The 17331-nt window shown below is 37.8% G+C and overlaps 1 protein-coding gene across 1 annotated transcript in view; it reads left to right on the top strand.

Annotated features, from left to right (window-relative positions):
- The window catches only part of ADAMTS20 (ADAM metallopeptidase with thrombospondin type 1 motif 20), a 171226-nt gene that overhangs the window by 78863 nt on the left and 75032 nt on the right, over positions 1 to 17331 (top strand). Inside the window, exons 15-22 of the mRNA XM_084639016.1 lie at positions 1995 to 2112; positions 6681 to 6776; positions 9005 to 9171; positions 9276 to 9405; positions 12445 to 12571; positions 13528 to 13738; positions 15446 to 15610; positions 16336 to 16500. Coding sequence (XP_084495142.1) covers positions 1995 to 2112; positions 6681 to 6776; positions 9005 to 9171; positions 9276 to 9405; positions 12445 to 12571; positions 13528 to 13738; positions 15446 to 15610; positions 16336 to 16500 — 1179 coding nt within the window. The remainder of the gene's footprint in view (positions 1 to 1994; positions 2113 to 6680; positions 6777 to 9004; positions 9172 to 9275; positions 9406 to 12444; positions 12572 to 13527; positions 13739 to 15445; positions 15611 to 16335; positions 16501 to 17331) is intronic.

A 17331-nucleotide genomic window follows, 5' to 3' on the forward strand; every position in this document is an offset into this window, starting at 1 on the left:
ATTCACAAACACTGAACTAGACACTGTACTGTGCAACATCAAATCTGGACTTTCACCAGAATTCCTGAATCACCTTGGAACCAACGCTTATCAATGATTATCCAAATTCCTGACGTGAGTTCTCAGTGTCGGCAACTTGTCAAGGATTTGGAGAATGTCAAAAATAATTACCCTTTTAAAACCTGAAAAAGACCCACACAATGCAGCAAGCTACCAACTGATCTCACTGCTATCTGTCAGATTCAAAGACTTGGAGTGGCTTATCCTACAGCGTATATCTCCAGAGGTGGTGGCAATTCTCAGCGTTGACCGAGCTGGCTTCCAGAAGGGTTGAAGCACATGTGACCAAGTCCTAGCCCTCACTACATATATAGAAAACAGGTTTCAACAGAACTTGAAGACCGGAACTGTTTTCTTTGACCTGACAGCAGCCTACGATACAGGATGGCACACTGGTCTTCTGATAAAACTGTCAAGAGCTCGCGTAGCATGAGTGGTGGACACTGCTGAACTTCTACTTCCTGACAGGCATTTTCATGAGATGGAACAAGTGAATGGAGAAGACAATCCAACATCTTACCCCAATGCTGTGTGCTTGTGTCCACCTTGTTCAGTCTGTACACAATCGACCTGCTACTGACTCAGTCCGCAAATTCATCTATGCAGATGACTTCTGCTGTGGTACCCAGTTGCGCTCTTTCATTTTATATATAGTATGTATACCTTATACTATATAGTATATGCTACAGTATACTACATATTATTATATACATACTATACACTACACACACAGTCTCTCTCTCTCTCTCTCTCTCTGTCTCTCTAAATATAAAAATATATGGCAAAGCAAATCCTCTTGGAAACCACTAAAGCAAAGTTGTTTGAACCAATTTTAACAAAGTTCTGATCCCAGTCAGCTTAGTAACCTAGAGATAGAGCTCATAAAATAAAGACCCAGATTTGAATCATAAGAGCTTAATTCTTCTCTCATTTAAACAGGTGTAAATTAGGGGTAACTCTATTGAAGTCAGTAGAGATACACTGATGTAAAATTGGAGTAATGGGAAATGAATAAGGCTCTGAATGTGTGTTTTCGTCCCCAGTCAAATATCAGAGAAAAGTGCTATTACCTCTATGGAGAGAAGGTTTTACATCACATTTCTCAAAATCAGGAGGCAATTTAGCTCCCAAGGGGATTATTTCAGTTTTCTTAGATGGATGAAAATTATGGTAATGCCACAGGCCTTTTTATAGGGAGAGGGAAGCTAAAACCACCTAGAACTTTGAGCCAGATTTTGCTTTCCATCCCCATGCAACCTTACAGATGGCAGTGGGTTGCATAATGTGAAAGTGAAGGTAAAATTTGACCCTTTATTAGGGTAAACCACAGGGAGGAATGCCAGAGAGCAACTGTACTTATGTGGGGGAGGGAAAGGGAATGGTCTGAGTAAAGAATTAAAAATTAAAATAGTGATCTTGGATTTATTATTCTTAGTATCTTAGCTAAAGGTCATATAAATAGTCAATAAATCAGATCATTCTTTATTTTACAACTATAGAGTTTAAAAGAAATTGATGTTCATGTGCACATAATACTAAAGGAATTGATTCATTTTAACATTACAGAGGTTTTTGAACAAATTGTCTTTAAAATTTATAGTGAACATTCAATATTGTAGATAGAAAAGCTTTATAAAATGTTAATGCATCAAGAAATGCAGAAATATTAAATAGATTTGCATTGTTCTTTCTTAGAATAACAGAACTATTATACTTTGTCCTTACATCACAGCACCTAAGATCATATAAAAGACTGTTCGTGATTTGCCAACAAAGATGGAGATAGTCCATTGATAGATATAGATATATAGATATATATAGTGAATACAATCTTTTTGAGGAAAAATCTTAAAATGTGCCATTTTCACTGTTTTCTACTGAGCTGAATGACTTATTACAGTATATGCAACACAGATTTATTGTATTTCTTGTAGCAAGCTGGCTGTGATCATGTGTTGAATTCCAAGGCAAGGAGAGATAAGTGTGGAATCTGTGGCGGTGATAATTCTTCATGTAAGACACTTGCAGGTACTTTCAACAGTGCTCATTATGGTATGTTTTTCTCTTATTTTACATTTAAGTTGTGTTTAAAGTATGATTTCAGTGAAAGTTCTTTAGAATCATAGAATATCAGGATTGGAAGGGACCTCAGGAGATCATCTAGTCCAACCCCCTGCTCAAAGCAGGACCAATCCCTAAACAGCCCCCTCAAGGACTGAACTCACAACCCTGGGTTTAGCAGGCCAATGCTCAAACCACTGAGCTATCCTCTGCCAACAGAAAATATTCATGATTTTGAGTCACAAAAGCTCTTTCAAGGATACAGAGACAAACGCTGTGGTTTGCTGACCTATTTAGGAAAAAGTCAGTTGCTGAGTAAAGTCAAAGCAAAAAGGAGGGGGGAAATGGGGTGGTGAAAAGTTGCAGAGCTGTCTTTGGAAAAGAGTGCTTCCTGCCTCCTGCACTTTGTGATCAGTCTGTGCTGAAACTACACAGCCCATGGGGCTCCAGCATCTCCTGCTGGCCCCATGAGGAGAGAGAGGGATGAATCCCAGGTGTGAGCTCCTAGCTGATTTTCTTCTTTTATTGAAATGACAAATATAGACCCATAAAATGTCATGCCCTCTCTTATCCCAGATTACCAGAAGATGTATGTCCTTCTTCTGATCAATGACAATTAGTGGGAAAACCTCTTACACAGAGAATCTGTTATCTCAGTTTCTTCATTAACACTATTTGTAGGTCTTACATCAGTGTGTAGGAGGGTTGGAGAGACTAGTGTATATATAAATAGAAACTCTTGTCAAGCATAGCATACAGAACCATAGCTTCATAGTAAGAGCATGGAACAGAGGGTCAGGAGACCTTGGACATCAGTTTTCCAGTGGCCCCTTTAGGCTGCTCCACTAGTTTAAAGGGGCAGCAAACTGGGTGGAGATGATCCTTGGTAAAAAGGGGAGATTCCTGGCCAATGTAGAGCTGCCAGAAAGGTTCTGTGCTGGCACCTTCCCCTTGTCCCCTGGAGAATGGGAATGTGCAAAATGCTGCTGGACTTTGGCTGTTTTTTCCCTGGCAGATGGTCTGTGCTCATCCCAGGGGATGAGGCAAAAACACCAGAAGGTGTAAAAGTGGCACACAGCCACTGTCTCCCCTCTCTCCCTTCTCCCACATGTATATACACACAATCCCCTCTTGTTTCTGTGCTGATGGATGGTCGAAGGCACAGTAAGTGCCTATTATTATTAAATCAGAAACAATATGAATTTGTAAATGTACATTTAAAATTGTAACAGTGAAAGGATTTAAGAATTTGATAAAACTGTAAAGGAACTGTGGGCTTTTTTATCACCATTAATGATCATGTACTGTACGGTTAGCACATGAATTGAATTAAGAATGTGTCTGATACCAATCTTCATATTCTGATAAAAATGGCATTAATGCCACTGTCAACAAGGCTGTGTTAGTATATCTGTTACCACCTTACATATTTTTGAGTCAGTTTGCTCTTTATTAAAAGCAAACATGCTCAAGCATGGAATTTTCCATTTAAAAATAGGTTTTCTTTTTTAATAAAATTTAAAAAATAAATTATTGTTAATTTAGTCATTTTTATTTTAAGTCTGGTCTTGAAAATTAGTAAATTATGAAAAATAATGAAGTTTGTAGCTTCAGGCACTTTTTTCTTTCTATGGTGGAAGTGAAAAAAGGGGTTTTTTGGGCTGTTTTTTCATTTTCAGCTGACAGGTTGCAGGACTTTGTATTTTGAAGAAATAACACAATTAAGACCTAATCATTTTAGTTAGGAAAACAAATCTGTGCATATGCCAGAAGGGCTAGGTCGTGGCAGTTATTCCAGTGCCATCCGTAGGTGTGGTGCAGTGCCCTGTGTGCAGGGTGTGTGCACTTTGAACAACCATTTAGACTGCTAATAGATTGTTTTCCCTGTGTTTACCCCCCTTCCATGAGCCTGTGTAAAAGGGCTTACTATCAGTGAGAATAAGACCCATTATGTTTTGTACCTCCCACTAGGCTTCTCTCAGCAACACAACGTGGTATGATGTAGTCTTAGGGCCAAATTCTACTACCCTTACTTATTCGACAAATCCTCTGACTTTGCTGGGCTTGCAGCAAAGCGTGTTGGTCAATGCAGAATTTGACATGGCAAGATTATAAAGCTTCTTTTGGGGGAAGTAAAATTGGGTTCTTTTCTTCTATTATACAGTTAATTGTAAAATTTAAATTGTGCTTTAATTATTAAGCCCCTAAATCATCATACATCCTATGTGACTACACTAGGTTTTCCAGAAAACTAAATGTGTGGTAGCAAGCAGTGAGGCAACTACCTGCTGCATGCACGATCAGAGGGAATAGTTCATAACTGTCACTAGCTCTGCCCACTGTTACTATGACATGGCTTGGCTCTGTAAGAAAATGATGGTGGAGTCACTCAAAATGGGCAGGGTTATGCATATGAGGGCATGTCTACAGACCCTAAACCAGTATCAGGTAGTAGCAAATATGCTACAGATATTCTAGCCTGCACTGCCCACACAGCTCTAACAGTTTGACAGTCATGTTCAAGCAGGAATGCAACAGCCCTCACAGAATGTGATGTTCAGTTGATCGGTAGCATCTGCCTAGAAACAGAGAGGTGACCCCCAAGATAGCACAAGCACATCTCCAGTCACACTGATGAGATAAGATGCTCTCTCAAGGCTGTATTGTACAAGCAAATTGATTTTACCAGGAAGTTTGGTATGTGTAGGCCTCACCAGCTTGTGATGCAATACTCTGCCTCTTTGATATTCTCAGGGGTGTGCAGTAGTAGTCACTCTCACTCCTTATGTACCCAGGGACCAATCTGAGGTTTGGTTTATGCTACTGCAGGAGCAGCCTGTGTGATCAGTCACTGTAGCAGTGCTCTGCGTGCCACGTAGTGTTAAGTTATAGTTTTGCCCTACATATTTAAATGTTAATAAAATAGTCATCAGCAATTCATTGCAACTAAATGCAAATATACTGGCATCCTGGTTTGAGGAGACAGCTACATTTAATTACTCACACTTGGTATTTTTAATGGTCTTTCTATTATATTGCACTTTTAACTGAAGTATCTGAGTACTTGACAAAGAATTGTCCCTTCACCCACAAAAGTCAGTGATGTAATTTTCCAGTTACTTGTCTCATGTCAGCATGCTAAATGGCAATGTTTCTGTTATTTTAAAATTTCTTTCCTCCCAATTTTGTCTTCTCTCCTCTCTCCTCCAACTACCTCTTTCCTCTCTCCCTTTTTAGCTTCTCTTGGGTGTGACTGATAGGGGGCTTTTTGGGTGTTTGTTTTTTATTCTATATTGGGAAGATATATTGTGTAATTAGCAGGTAGTGGACTATTGACTAAAGATGTGCAAATTGTAACAGTTTGCAATTACAGTGCTGCCCCCAAGTGGTAGACATAATAAATCTGTGCTAACACTAAGCTGTTTGGGTTATACACATTGATTATTATGTGATTAATACAATACTGTACAATTAGTGGATAATGAAACTGGGGAGGGGTGTTATAGTTATATTTTTAGCTTATTACCCATGGATGTGCGCTAGCCAGTTGAAGCTTAGTGCTAATAATAATCCTGAGGTAATATTAGTGGATAGAGAAGCAAGTGGAGGAGTTATCAAGAATTATATTAATTCTTCTGACTGATTGTGCTATCATGTGTTAAGCAGGTTCACAATATAGGGTTCTTAGATTGTGTGGTGCTCCTGGATGTTCAGATAGCAGCTGTGAATAAACATTTTAACTGTACATGTGAGAAGAGTGTGACTGTTTCTCTCAAATGTGGATCTGGCTATCTATTATTTTGTTACCTCAAAACTATGCTGCTTCAATACCTATTATTTGGGACTAGCTGGAGTAATTGTAGAATGCGGTGACTCGTTTATGAAGAATTGCTTCTTGAAGGGAGCACATTAGACCCGTACTCTAATGAGTAGCCCAGCTCACATCTGGAAGATGCAGATCTAACACGACTAATTTGTCTAATGTATATAACTTACCTACCTGCCTGGCCTTCACACTGTACTATTTGAGCACCTAGCAGTCATTAATGGATTTTCACCTCACAGCACCCCTTTAAAATAGGGAAGTATTATCTCCGTTTTACAGATGGAGGGCTGGGGCACAGGGTAGATTAAGTGACTTGTCCGAGCTCTCACAGAAAGTTTGAAGCCAGGTCCTCCAGGTCCTATTCTGTAGACATGTGTATGGAAAGGATTTTATTAATAGAGTCCACTAACGTTATTAATAGAGTCCACTAACGTCATTCAGTTTTCATAAAACCAGAAAAAATAATTTTCTTTGTTACATATGAAATCAATAAGTATTATAACAGTTCAGTTTGACTAGATTTTATATAGCTTAATTTCTCTATTTTAAAAGAAGCTACCAGAATTTCCTTCCTGCCAAAAAATGAGCTGGGTTAACAGCTGGCCATCCCTCACTGGTTGTCAGAGTATGGGAAGAAAGCTGATTAAACAAATGTTCAGAAAATTACTTTTTACAAGTATATGAATGTTTGTGGTGGTTAGAAAGACCTAATTTATGTACAATTATATTCCAGGTTATAATGTTGTAGTAAAAATTCCCATGGGAGCTACAAACATTGATATTCGTCAGCACAGCTATTCAGGAAAACCAGAAGATGACAACTACCTTGGTAAAGATTTCCAGTAAACAACAGCTGATAGATGGTTTGTGTGTACTTTGCCAAAGGTCTACTGCAGACATAAAATATAAGAAGTCTGATAAAGTCCTAAGAGCAATTGTGTAATTATAATTTACCATCACCTGGGTTGCCTGGTTCCCTCTGCAGAAGTTACACAAGTGTAATTTCATCTGGAAAAAAACCAGGAACTTGAATGGGTTTTGGGGATTCAGAGATTCTCTGGCTGGAAGGGACCACTGTGATAATCTAGTCTGATCTGAATAACACAGGCCATAGAACTTCCCCAAAATAATTCCTAGATCATATCTTTTAGGAAAACAGTTTTGATTTAAAAATTGTTGGTGAAGGAGAATCCACCATGACCACTGGTAAATTGTTCCAGGGGTTAATTACCCTCACTGTCAAAAATTTATGCCTTATTTCCTGTCTGAATTTGTCTAGTTTTCACTTCCAGGCAGTGGATCATGTTATATTTTTCTCTGCTAGAATAAGGAGAGCTTTATTAAATACCCATTTCTCATGTAGGTACTTATACACTGTAATCAAGTCACCCATTAACATTTTCTTCGTTAAGCTAAATAGTTTGAGCTCCTTGAGTCTATCACTGTAAGACATGCTTTCTAGTCCTTTGGTCATTCTTGTGGCTCCTCTCTGAACCCTCTCCAATTTATCAGCTTTCTTCTTGAATTGTGGACCCCAGAACTAGATAAAGTCTCCTAGCACTATTTGTACCAGTACCAAATGTAGAGGTAAAATAACCTCTCTACTCCTTCTTGAGATTCTCCTGTTTATGCATTCCAGGATTGCATGAGCTCTTTTAACGACAGCTTTGCACCGGGAGCTCACATTCAGCTAATTATCCACTATGACCTCCAAATCTTTTTTCAGAGTCACTGCTTTCCAGGAGAAAGTCCTGCATCCTATAAGTATAGCCTATATACCTTACTCCTAGGTGTATGCATTTACAGTTAGACATATTAAAATGCATATTGTTTGCTTGCATCCAGTTTACCAAGTGATCCAATTTGCTATAAATCAGTGACCTGTCCTCTTCATTATTTAACATTCCCCCAATTTATGTGTCACCTGCAGACTTTATCAGTGATTATTTTATGTTTTCATCTAGGTCATTGGTAAAAATGTTAAATAGTGTAGGGCCAAGAACAGATCTTTGTGGGACCCACTGGAACAAACCTGCTCAATGACGATTCCCTGTTTATACTTACATTTTGAGATCTACCAGTTAGACAGTTTTTAATTAATTTAATGTGTGTCATGTTAATTTTATATTGTTCTGTTTTTTTAATCAAAATGTTGTTTAGTACCAAATCAAATTAGAGCAGGTATTGGGATTTTTTTAAATGCATATTTATTGAGAACATACCATTTATTTATAAGTTGAAATCTCTGTTATAGCCGAACTACATAGTTTATTTAATGGGATGTAAAGTGGAAGAACGAGATTTGGACAGAGTAGAATTGTTGCAGAAAACATTTATTTTCAATAGTGTTATGACATTTGCAGTTAAATGTTTCATTAATTTTAGAGAGACAAGGTAGCTGAGGTAATATCTTTTATTGGACCAACTTCTGTTGATGAAAGAGACAAGCTTTCGAGCTTACACATTTCAAGCACATTTCAGAGCTTTTTGTCAGAATGTTAAGCATGCACAGAGAGCAAGCTCAGATGGTCACCTATACATACATTATACATACATTCGATCCATTGATGAAAACTACTAGGAGAAAAGAAGCATAGTTTTCTAAAAGCCTATCTTACAATATTAAAATAGATCATGTAATGCCAGAATGCACATTTCAGTGTTGCCAATAAAGGCCTAGGACTTACCCAATTTTAACAATGTTACTGAATAGAACTATAGCCCTGTAGAATACAAGACTGTAGAACAATTCAGTAATACAAACTGTTCCCAGGTATACTGACAGGACCAAATCATTTAAAAAATATTTCTGGTATTACTACGCTGTTGTAATCAGGTCCCCCAAATTTTAATGATGTAGATAGAACCTACTGAATAGAAGTATGTTACTAATGGTATCAGATCTTTCTGATGTTTCCAAAGCTGTTTGTCATAAATAAAAAAAAATACCAATTATCATAATGAATAACTAAATGCAAACAAAATATCAAATTTGTATTCATGTGTATTATACCTTTTAATTGGGATAGATGTTTATTCCCAAATTTTTACTTTTAGCATTATCTGATACTCATGGGAATTTTATCCTGAATGGAAATTTTGTTGTAAGCATGTCTAAAAAAGAAATCGGTATACAAGGAGCCATTTTTGAGTACAGTGGTTCAAACAACACTGTAGAGCGAATTAACAGCACTGATCGACTAGAAGAAGAGTTAATTTTGCAGGTGATTTTTTTATGTTTTAATAAGTTTGTAAAGTTAATAAGTGTTTATATTTTTATAGTCTGGCCAATTTATTGAAAAAAAGTATTATTTTTATATCTTTAAAGGTATTGTGTGTAGGGAATTTGTACAATCCTGATGTGCGTTATTCATTCAGTATCCCTATAGAAGAGAGAAGTGATCTGTTTACCTGGGATCCATATGGTCCCTGGCAAGAGTGCAGCAAAATGTGCCAAGGTATTGTGAATTCTTTTTGAAATCAGAATTCTGTTTATGATGTTATTTCATATTCTTATATGTAAATTCAGAAGTATTTAACATCATGTCACATCATGCATCTCAACCTGTGTATGCCCAAATGTGGCACGTAATTTGGGATAAAGTCCTGAAAACCAGGTACACCAATAAATGCAGGAAACATTAAATGGTGAGGGATTCATTTCCTTAGTGTAAATAGAGTTCTGTATCTTCTGTTCTGGATTCTGAAAACAATTTATATGTAATGTAAATAATTTTCAACTGTAAAAGTGTAAAATTTGCATGAAATTATAGGCAATTTAAATTTAGAGATTAAAATGAGTGATATTGAAATTAAGGTACACGTAAGATATGTGTCATCCAGAAAAGTGTGACAACATGGATTGAGTTATTCAAAGGATTTATTCTATTAATTCTATTTAGTTTAAAATTTTATATAGAGAGAAAGGTATTTTATTTTGTTTTATTTTAACATTTTCACAACAGTTCTAGCAGTAATAATTGAATTTCTATATTTATGGAAGCAGTTTGACTCAAAAATGGTTGCATTATATAATCTCATAAAAGACTAGCCACTTGCCTTACAAGAATCTAATTGATACGGCTAGTGCTCTTGCTTGACATGAACTAAGCCAGAGCGCCAACAAAAGGAGCCATTTGTATGTTTTCTAAACCTTAGCTGAATCTCCTAAAAGTCAGAGAAAGCTCAGTAAAATCTTTCAGTTAAAGAAACCTATCATAGTGGATTAAGCTTCATATCCAAGCTTGTTATGAATAACCAGGAGGTCCACACAATAGACATTGCAGAGGATAACAAAAAGCTATGTCTCATCTGCATGTGCATGGCATTTGAGTCCATGATGTCTCACTGCTGCGTGTAGATGTTGCATAGAACTAAAGAGAGAATTGATCCCTTTGGGTATGTCTACACTATAAAGAAAAACCCGCAGCAACGAGTCTCAGAGCCCAGGTCAGGCTGCAGCTCAGGCTGTGGGGATAAAAATAGCCGTGTAGATGTTCTTGCTGGAGTCCAGGCTCTGAGACCTTACCCCCTCACTGTGTGTCAGAGCCCAGGCTCTTAACCTAAGCAGGAATGTCTACATTGCTATTTTTAACCCAACGGTTAACTACGAGTCTGAGTCAATTGACCGGGCTGTGAGACTCATCACTATGGGTTTTAATTTGCAGTGTAGATATATGTCATGGCTAAGACTACGATTTAGTCATAGGTATTCTTAGTAAAAGTCATGGATAGGTCATGGGCAATAAACAAAAATTCATGGCCCATGACCTGTCCATGACTTGTACCATAAATACCCCTGACTAAATCTTAGCTGCTGCTCCCCACTCCCCCCACAGCTGTTCCCGCCGTGACTTCCGCGACCTCCGTGAAAAGACACGGAGCCCTAATCATGGCACTCCACAGGTAGAGAGGCAGTTTCTCATTGCTACCCTTTGGGTGATTCCCTCCAGGAATTGCATTCTCCTAGACTCCTGCTTCGTGTTTTAGGCAGGACAGCAGGTTCACATGATTGATCGTACTGCTGTAGAGATCCAGGAGTATGAGATTGGATGTCTGCCTTCCATCTGTTGACATCAAGAGATAATCCATCAGTGCCATTAATGCTGTTTCTGTTTCATGTCCTGGCCTCTATCCAGATTATGCTAGGTCTAGAATATTGGCTGCAGCTAGATGAGTTTGAAAGCAGCTTTTGGGTAGCTTCTCTCTGGGCTTTCTCAGAAGTGGAAAGTTTGATATGGCGTGGTAGTTAGTCAGTTCTGATATACCGCCACATGGATTTCTTCATTATCGGTAGGACTGTTGTATGTCTGAAAGAGGAAGAGACACTGGTCCTTTCAGTCAGAGGGATATTAGTTGCTTGTGACTCTTTTTCATGAACCAGAAAGGGCCTGGATTAGACTCACAGGTTTTTGGTTGAGTCTCCTTCAGAATGTTCTATAGTTGTGGAGTGAATGGGCTGAATTTAAGGAACAGAAGTGCTGTTTACTATCTGGCAAAGGGATATTAGCTACATGAAGCCTAAGAGACTTCCTGAATGTGTGTGATCTTTTCATGAAGTGTTTGGTGCTAAGTTCTGCTTTGGACTGTAGGTGGTCAGAATTGATGGTGCTGTTTACCACCGTGAATACCTCATATGGGTGAAATTTGGCAGCTTCTGCAGAGATAGAAAGAAAAGTTCTCTTGGCCTTTTGCAATTTGGGGGCCAGAATGTTGATAGCTGTCATCATGCTACAGTTATCTTACCTCTCCAGATTCTCAACTCCTTGCCTGTAGGTGGAGTACTGTGATCTTTTAACATGCTTTGGAATTTGATAGGGTTGATCAGATAGGATTGTGGGTATTTCTAGTTGCCTGGAAGTAAGCAGAGCTCTGGCCACTGCCTTAATCAGGTGATGCTGACGCAGTAGCTGGATTGTGTTGTCTTCTACATCAACATAAGAACTGATATGGAATTTTTTTGACTAAGCATTTTTGTCAGAAAATGCTGATTTGTCAAAACCTAAGCTTCTTATGGAACTGTGGCTGTTTCAAGGAAACTGTCTTTGGGAAGGCTTCTCAGGTCCAGGCTGGAGTTTTTGGTCAAAAGAAGACAGTGAGCAACTCCAGATAGATACCTGGGAACCAGTTTCAGGAGCTTGAAGCTGGGTCTTCCATATCTCAGGTGAGTTCCCTAACTACTGGAGTATTGGCTATTCTGGGCTAAGGGGATCTCTCTCTCTCTCTCTCTCTCTCTCTCTCTCTCTCTCTGTTTCTCTCTCAGGTTGTTCCCTTTTTTTGTGAAAAAAATTCAGGTTCTGATGAGAAACAAAAGTAAATTCTGAAACCTTAAAATTTCTCACAAAATGGAATTCTTGTTTGTTGGCCAACCCTAATCAACATCTTCCAGGGTGTGACCAGCTGTGTGGGTTGGACCAGCGATGACTTGTGAGACTCCTAGGGAGGCAAGTAGAGAGAGTTTCTTAGCTCTTTAAACTTTTCCAAATGTTTTGTTCAAGGTCTTCGTAGAAGAAAAGTTACATGCATACGTAAGAGCGATCACTTGGTAGTGTCTGACCAAAGATGTGAAAATGTACCTCCTCTACCAGCAGTCTCTGAAAAGTGCAACACAGAGTGTGAATTAAGGTAAAAAGATGTTTTTATGAAAAGGCTCTTTTAACACTTAACTATTTTGTAGTTGTCGATCTAAACAAAGTATTATGCACAGGTGAGCTTCCAGCCTTTTAAAAAAAGAAAATGAGTTGATTGCATGGAGTCACACTCTGGATTTACACTTGTGAAACTAAGAAATATTGTATTTATTTTGGTTCTTTGTTGAGGGGGCTGAATTTCACCTCCCCAGCATCCAAAATACTCTGACTTTACTGAATTTCACCAAGAATTATACTCTCAATAGGAAATCATTTGGGGCCCAGTCTTCTATTGCTGGTGCACCAGGAATGCCCAGGTTGCAGTATTCAAATAATACATGGTTAGAATCACTGATTGAGATTTTCAAAATCACCCAAGGGATTTAGTCACAAGTTCTGTTAATTAAAAAAACTGTCTAGAAGTCTTTCAGGGTATGTTTATACAGCATTTTGGAGCAAGCAGGAGTGAGCCTCCCAGTCTAGGTCAATAGACTTGGGCTAGCAGGGCTCGTGCTAATGCTCTAAAAATAGCTGTACAGAGAGAGCACTTTGACGTTGTGGCTTGGGCTGGAGCTCAAGTTTGGAAGTCCATCCTTCTCCCTAGGATTCAGCGGCTGAGCTCCAGCCCGAGCCACAATGTGTAAAACGCTGTCTATGTAGCTATTTTTAGAGCACTAGTATGAGCCCTGCTAGCCGGAGTCTGTCAAACTGGGCTGGGAGGCTCTCTCCTGCTCGGTCCAAAATGCTGTGTAGGCAAACCCTCAGTTTGTGTGTTTAAATCCCCATGACAGTTTTGAAAATTTCAATCCTTATGTTTACTTTCAATTTATTTAATCTATTGCCTAAATCGATTTTATACTGCATTCCTCACTATAGTATCTGAGTGCTTAATGCATTTTTTTTGTATTTATTAAAATATATTTAGTTTTATATAACAGTTTATACTTGTAGGTGGCATAATATTGGCAAAAGTGAGTGCACATCACGGTGTGGCCCAGGGTATCGGTCTTTAGACATCCACTGCATGAAGTACTCTGTTTCAAAAGGACTGAGTGTTCCAGTGGATGATAAATACTGCGCTGATCAGCAGAAACCACCAATCAGAGAACCCTGTCATGGTGACTGTCTGTTAACAAGCTGGCACTACACGGAATGGTCAGAGGTACAAATTCAAACCCTTGTGATTGTACGATTGCAATTCGTCTGATTAGTGCTCATACTAGATTTTGATTTTTTTCTGATAGTAATTTGCTCTGATTTTTAAGTAACCGAAAGAAAAATATCTTCGGAAAATATGAGTTGTTATAGGGGAATTGGTAGCAAACCCTATCTTTAGGTTTCCTGACACTTTCTATTTTAAAAGATTATTGAAACTTTTTTTATAGAAGCTCTAACACCTTGATTGTTTGAAACTGGCCTTTGAAATTCAGCAGAGAGAAGAGCATTTTCTTTGTCCCAGTTACATTTCCATTCTGGTTTAGTTGAGTTATAAACAGTTTTAAAATTGCCATTTTGCATCTCTTGCTTTCATTCTTCAGGAAAATTTTGGCAGGATGCCAAATCACTGAACACAACCACATCATCACAGCACCAGCACAAACTACATTGGGAACAACTGGGAGCTGTCAGAGCAGCTGTAGTGCTGGAGTCTTCCCAATCCATACCCCAATGAACGTGATACATAGTCCCAGTGTCACATCCTCCTCTAAGCAGGCAAAACAAAGGGCAAGAGCTCCCCCAGCTCCCAATGCAGGTGGGAGGGCGGGGGGAAAGAGTTGGACTGATCTTCATCTGTAACCCCTCTGGACCTAGCATATGGCTTCAGAAACCCATCCTCCCCATCCCCTAGGGCAGGTGCTGCTCACTTCCTCTGGAGAGAGAGGCAAGAGAGAGAGCCAGACCAGGCCAGCCTCCCGTAAGAACTCCCTAAACCTACCCAAGCTAGGCTTCTCCAATAACTCCTTTAGCATGAGTGATACTTTAACATTACCAGTAAATGAACTCTCATTTATATTCACATTTTTGTTGGTGGAGAAATGCTAATGAATCATTGGACTGGTATATCCTTGAATTGGGCATTGGTTAGAAAACAAGAAGAAGAAAAAAAGACCTACCACATGACATCAGTGATTTATTTCCTCCTCTGGGATAACAGCCTTCTCCTTCTGCCAGCTAATGTAATTAGTTTTGAAGCTCAAGTGCTAACAGTTTGTGATAGAGCAATGCTGAATGTTCAGTGTTCAAACCCTGCTGATGATGTAGAGTGGCAGGGGTGTTGTTATACTCATATATAAGATAATTTTTTTTAACTTTTTACTTTTTAAAAATACTTAAGAAATTACACACAAAAATTATGTTTAAAGAAAATTATTTTGATGGCAAAGTCATGCACTTGAAAGTTAGGAAATGCCAGAATTAAGGTTGTCCATGCAACTGTAATTCTGCCTCCTTGTGTATATGCATTATGTTAGTCTTTAATTGCATGATCATATACTATTTTTTCCACAGAATCCCTGCATCATTCAATACACAGGAGGGATGCAAGAGGCTACATGGGCAATCATAAATCTGGCATTTCCTAACTTGGAAGTGCTTTATTTTGTAACTTAAATTGCTTTCTATTAACATAATGTTTTATATGTATTTTAAGAAGATAAGGTATAAAATTGCAGCCTTAACATTAGTTTATGAACTATATCATGGAGCTAAACAGCAAAGGAACAAATTTATCTCTGAGATATTTATTTGAGGTCTGTAGAGTTACACCAGGGATGAATTTGGCCCAATGGATCTATTTTTAATGTAGCTTGAATTGGTCTTTGTTACAGTATATTTCTTGTGCTCTGTTTTACTTTTTTCTATATTCCAGTGTTCCAGGAGCTGTGAGAGAGGCATAAGAACGAGAGAAGCTTTTTGTGTGAACAACTTTGGTCGTCGGCTAGCTGATAGAGAATGTCATGAGCTTCCAAGGATTATAACGCAGAACTGTAATGAGTTTTTATGTCCAAACTGGGCTACTAGTGATTGGAGTGAGGTAACACTAATCACGCAAAACTTCAGGCTCCTTTGATATTATTATACTACTTTAAAAATTTCTTTAAATGTAAGCAGTACTTTTTAAATGTTCACAGTTTTGGTTTTACTAGTTATTTTCATTGTACATTAAATATAGCATATTCTAGTGCTAGAATTTTGCAGAGCTCTCCTGATAGTTTGCTTGATGTCTTGTGAAAAACTTACCAGTAATTCAGTTTTTCCCGGATATGTTATTGCAAGACTGTGAGGGTTCTTATAGGGATTTTATCTAATATCTTACCACTAATTTTTGTGAAGTAATAAAAACTATGCAATCAAGCAAAGAACATTATTATTTATATTTTCATGTAGATTATACTGGCTTTCTCTGAATTAGGAATGGGCTAAACATGTTTCCTCTGGAAGTTAAGGCATATGTTTTTTCATAATTTATGATAAGTATACATTTTATGATACTTTAATTTAATATTAATGAGTAAATGAACTTTAATTTGTATTCACATTTTTATAGCTGGGGAAATGTTTATAGATCATTGGACTGGTATATCCTTGAACTGGTTAGAAAGCAAGAAAATAAAGAATTGGTTGTATTAAACTATAAAAATGTTTTTGTGATTAGCTATATATTAACTGAAGTCCAACAAATAACTGGAAAAGGTGAATCTATTCATTTATATTTCATACTTTTTATCAGCTGACAAATTTAATGTTACCACTCTGCAGTGTCCTGTGACATGTGGGAAGGGAATGAGGCATCGACAAGTATGGTGTCAACTGAATGATGAAAAACTGAGAGAGAACTTCTGTAATCCAAACTCTAGACCAGAATCAGTAAGATCATGTGAACTTCATGAATGTGCATCTTGGCAAGTAGGACCATGGGGATCAGTGAGTACATATGCATTTTTGCTTTTTTCATCTATTCCAGACTTTTGAATGATCATGCAACAACAAAGTTTTAAAATATTTTCTGTTGGAATATAATTGCTAAGGTTGTAAGATTCTGTCACACTTCAGCATGTTTTATGTGTGTTGAGTAAAATGTGTTGCTAACCTAAAATTAATGAAAGTAGATGCAATTCCCAGAGCAGTCATATTGGTGGTAAATGTCCAGCCAGTCATTTCTAGACAAATCTGCACTTCTAGGGGCAACCTTGATTTAAAATATAAGACTATATATGCCAAGCTAATGATACTGTTAAGAATCTCTGGCTGCTTAATGTAATATAGAATCTTTAGGAAAAATGCACAGTTTATTTATTTTAATTAAAATAAGTGTATTTACAATTTAGCAGTGTGTGCTTTGTTTCTAAAGGCATATATCTGGTATATATCCAATATACTGCAAAATTCCAAAATAGGATGTATTCGTTTGAAAGAGGGATATTTCTAGTAAAGTAGTTGAAAAATAGTTCAAAAGAAGATTTCTTAATTTGGTGGAGCTCTGTCTGAATAATCAAACCAGCATTGTTTTCAGGTTATTCACAAGAAGTCTCTGATATTCAGTGAGAACTTGTAGCTAGGGAGCTGGAAAACATATGATAATATTTCTTTTACCTGTGAGATGCAGGGACCTTGTGGAGAAGAGGCCTATAAGCACTTCCTTGAACTATACTTTTCACTTCTATAGAACTTTTCATCTGTCTAATCTATTTAATCTCTCTCCATCCAAGGCAGAATTCTCAAATTTAGTGTAGTGCTGGGAGTCTGCAGAGCAAT

This window comes from Lepidochelys olivacea (assembly GCF_965140295.1).
Source record: "Lepidochelys olivacea isolate rLepOli2 genome assembly, chromosome: 1".
Lineage (NCBI taxonomy): Eukaryota > Metazoa > Chordata > Testudines > Cheloniidae > Lepidochelys > Lepidochelys olivacea.